We start from the raw sequence: 3079 nt of genomic DNA, 5'->3' as shown, positions 1-3079 counted from the left end.
GCATCCAGGAGGGGGACCCAGGCATCCGGGAGGAACCCCAGATGTTGAGGAGAACCCCAACCCTCCCACCTTCACCCAGACACCCAGCTGAACCCCCAAACCACCACCCTCCTCCCCTCCCCCTCTGCACCGGTCCCCTCCCAGTCCCCATTCCCAGTACCAGACTGGTCCTCGGTGGTGTCAGCCGCGTGGATCTGGTTGTCAAACCAGAGATGAGCCACGGTCATCCTGTTCTGGGTCAGGGTCCCCGTCTTGTCAGAGCAGATGACCGAGGTGGAGCCCAAGGTCTCCACGGCCTCCAGGTTCTTCACCACACAGTTCTTCCTGGCCAGACGTTTGGCCGTCAGGGAGAGACACACCTGGGGGTTGGGGAGGGGACAGGGAAGTTCTCAGCACCTTGAGGGGCCTTGGAGCTCCTTGAGGAGCCTTGGAGCACCTTGAGGAGCCTTGGAGCTCCTTGAGGAACCTTGGGGCACCTTGAGGAACCTTGGAGCTCCTTGAGGAGCCTTGGAGCTCCTTGAGGAACCTTGGAGCTCCTTGAGGAACCTTGGAGCTCCTTGGAGCACCTTGAGGAGCCTTGGAGCTCCTTGAGGAACCTTGGAGCTCCTTGAGGAACCTTGGAGCTCCTTGAGGAACCTTGGAGCTCCTTGAGGAACCTTGGAGCTCCTTGAGGAACCTTGGAGCTCCTTGAGGAACCTTGGAGCTCCTTGAGGAACCTTGGAGCACCTTGAGGAACCTTGGAGCTCCTTGAGGAACCTTGGAGCACCTTGGAGCACCTTGAGGAGCCTTGGAGCTCCTTGAGGAACCTTGGAGAGGGATCTGAAGGATCTGAAGGATCCCTCTTGGGGTTTCAAGGGGGGTTTTTGGGGATAAGGAGGGTCCGTCTGGTTGGGGTGGAGATGGGAGACGTGGGAAGGTCTTCAGGGACTCATGGGTTGGGATGGACCCATTAAGACCTCAAGGGTCCCAGGGGAACCCAAAGGTCTCATGAAGACCCTTAAGTGTCCATGGGTTGGGATGGACCCATCAACACCTCAAGAGTCCCAGGGGAACCCAACGATCTCCTGAAGACCCTCCAGCTCCACATGGGTTGGGATGGACCCATGAGGACCCCAAGGGTCCCAGGTGAACCCAAGGGTCTCCTGAAGACCCTCAAGTGTCCATGGACCCATGAGGACCTCATGAGTCCCAAGGGAACCCAATGATCTCATGAAGACCCTCAAGAGTCCATGGGTTGGGATGGACCCATGAAGACTCCAAGGGTCCCAGATGAACCCAGCAATCTCCTGAAGACCCTCCAGCTCCACATGGGTTGGGATGGACCCATCAAGACCTCATGAGTCCCAAGGGAACCCCTCAAGTCCCTGGTAGGACCCATGGGTTGGGATGGACCCATCAAGACATCATGAGTCCCAAGGGAACCCAACTGTCTCCATGAAGACACTCAAGCTCCACACGGGTTGGGATGGACCCATTAAGAACTCAAGGGTCCCAGGGGAACCCAAGGGTCTCCTGAAGACCCTCCAGCTCCACATGGGTTGGGATGGACCCATCAAGACCCCAAGAGTCCCAAGTGAACCCAACGATCTCCTGAAGACCCTCCAGCTCCACACGGGTTGGGATGGACCCATGAGGACCCCAAGGGCCCCAGATGAACCCAACGACCTCATGAAGACCCTCCAGCTCCACACGGGTTGGGATGGACCCATGAAGGCCCCATGAGTCCCAGGGGAACCCAAAGGTCTCCTGAAGACCCTCAAGTGTCCATGGACCCATCAACACCTCAAGAGTCCCAAGGGAACCCAACGATCTCATGAAGACCCTCCAGCTCCACACGGGTTGGGATGGACCCACGAGGACCTCGAGGGTCCCAGGGGAACCCAAAGGTCTCAGGAAGACCCTCAAGTGTCCATGGACCCATCAAGACCCCAAGAGTCCCAGGTGAACCCAACTGTCTCCATGAAGACCCTCAAGTGTCCATGGGTTGGGATGGACCCATGAGGACCCCGAGGGTCCCAGGGGAACCCAAAGGTCTCAGGGAGACCCTCAAGTGTCCATGGGTTGGGATGGACCCATCAAGACCCCATGAGTCCCAGGGGAACCCAAAGGTCTCATGAAGACCCTCAAGTCCCTGGTAGGACCCATGGGTTGGGATGGACCCATCAAGACATCATGAGTCCCAAGGGAACCCAACTGTCTCCATGAAGACCCTCAAGCTCCACACGGGTTGGGATGGACCCATTAAGAACTCAAGGGTCCCAGGGGAACCCAAGGGTCTCCTGAAGAACCTCCAGCTCCACATGGGTTGGGATGGACCCATGAAGACCCCATGAGTCCCAGGGGAACCCGAAGATCTCATGAAGACCCTCAAGTGTCCATGGGTTGAGATGGACCCATTAAGGCCTCAAGGGTCCCAGATGAACCCAACGATCTCCCGAAGACCCTCCAGCTCCACATGGGTTGGGATGGACCCATGAGGGCCCCAAGGGCCCCAGATGAACCCAACGACCTCATGAAGACCCTCCAGCTCCACACGGGTTGGGATGGACCCATCAAGACCTCATGAGTCCCAGGGGAACCCAAAGGTCTCAGGAAGACCCTCAAGTGTCCATGGACCCATCAACACCTCAAGAGTCCCAAGGGAACCCAACGATCTCATGAAGACCCTCCAGCTCCACCTTCTCCTTCCACCCCCCCCACAAGCCCAACCCCCTCACCGTGACCGTCGCCAACAGCCCCTCGGGCACGTAAGCCACCACGATGGCCATGAAGAAGACCATGGCCCTCAGGAAAGGGTAACCAATGACCATGGCCACCACGAAGAAGGTGGCCCCGAAGAAGATGGCCAGGCCAGCAATGATGTCCACAAAGTGCTCGATCTCCACGGCGATGGGGGTCTTCTCGTTCCCCACCCCCGAGGCCAGGCTGGCGATGCGCCCGATGATGGTCCTGTCCCCTGTGTTGATCACCAGGCCCTGGGCGGTGCCTGGGAGAGCCAAGGGGGGGTCAAACAGGGTGGGCAGAGGGTCAAAAGGGGGACCCAGGCGTCCGGGAGGAGGTAGGAGTTCAGGGGGGGCTG

The 3079-nt window shown here is 58.8% G+C and overlaps 1 protein-coding gene across 1 annotated transcript in view; it reads right to left on the bottom strand.

Annotated features, from left to right (window-relative positions):
- Positions 1–160: 160 nt before the first annotated feature.
- Positions 161–3079, bottom strand: part of LOC104387785 (potassium-transporting ATPase alpha chain 1-like) — a gene marked incomplete at both ends in the record, with an annotated part of 7659 nt that continues 4740 nt past the window's right edge. Inside the window, 2 exons of the mRNA XM_009996573.1 lie at positions 161–359; positions 2718–2986. Coding sequence (XP_009994875.1) covers positions 161–359; positions 2718–2986 — 468 coding nt within the window. The remainder of the gene's footprint in view (positions 360–2717; positions 2987–3079) is intronic.

Source organism: Chaetura pelagica, unplaced genomic scaffold (assembly GCF_000747805.2).
Source record: "Chaetura pelagica isolate M959 unplaced genomic scaffold, ChaPel_1.0 scaffold1464, whole genome shotgun sequence".
Taxonomy (NCBI): Eukaryota; Metazoa; Chordata; class Aves; order Apodiformes; family Apodidae; genus Chaetura; species Chaetura pelagica.
The sequence above is the reverse complement of the archived record's forward strand: the minus strand, read 5'-3'. Positions and strand labels throughout refer to the sequence as shown.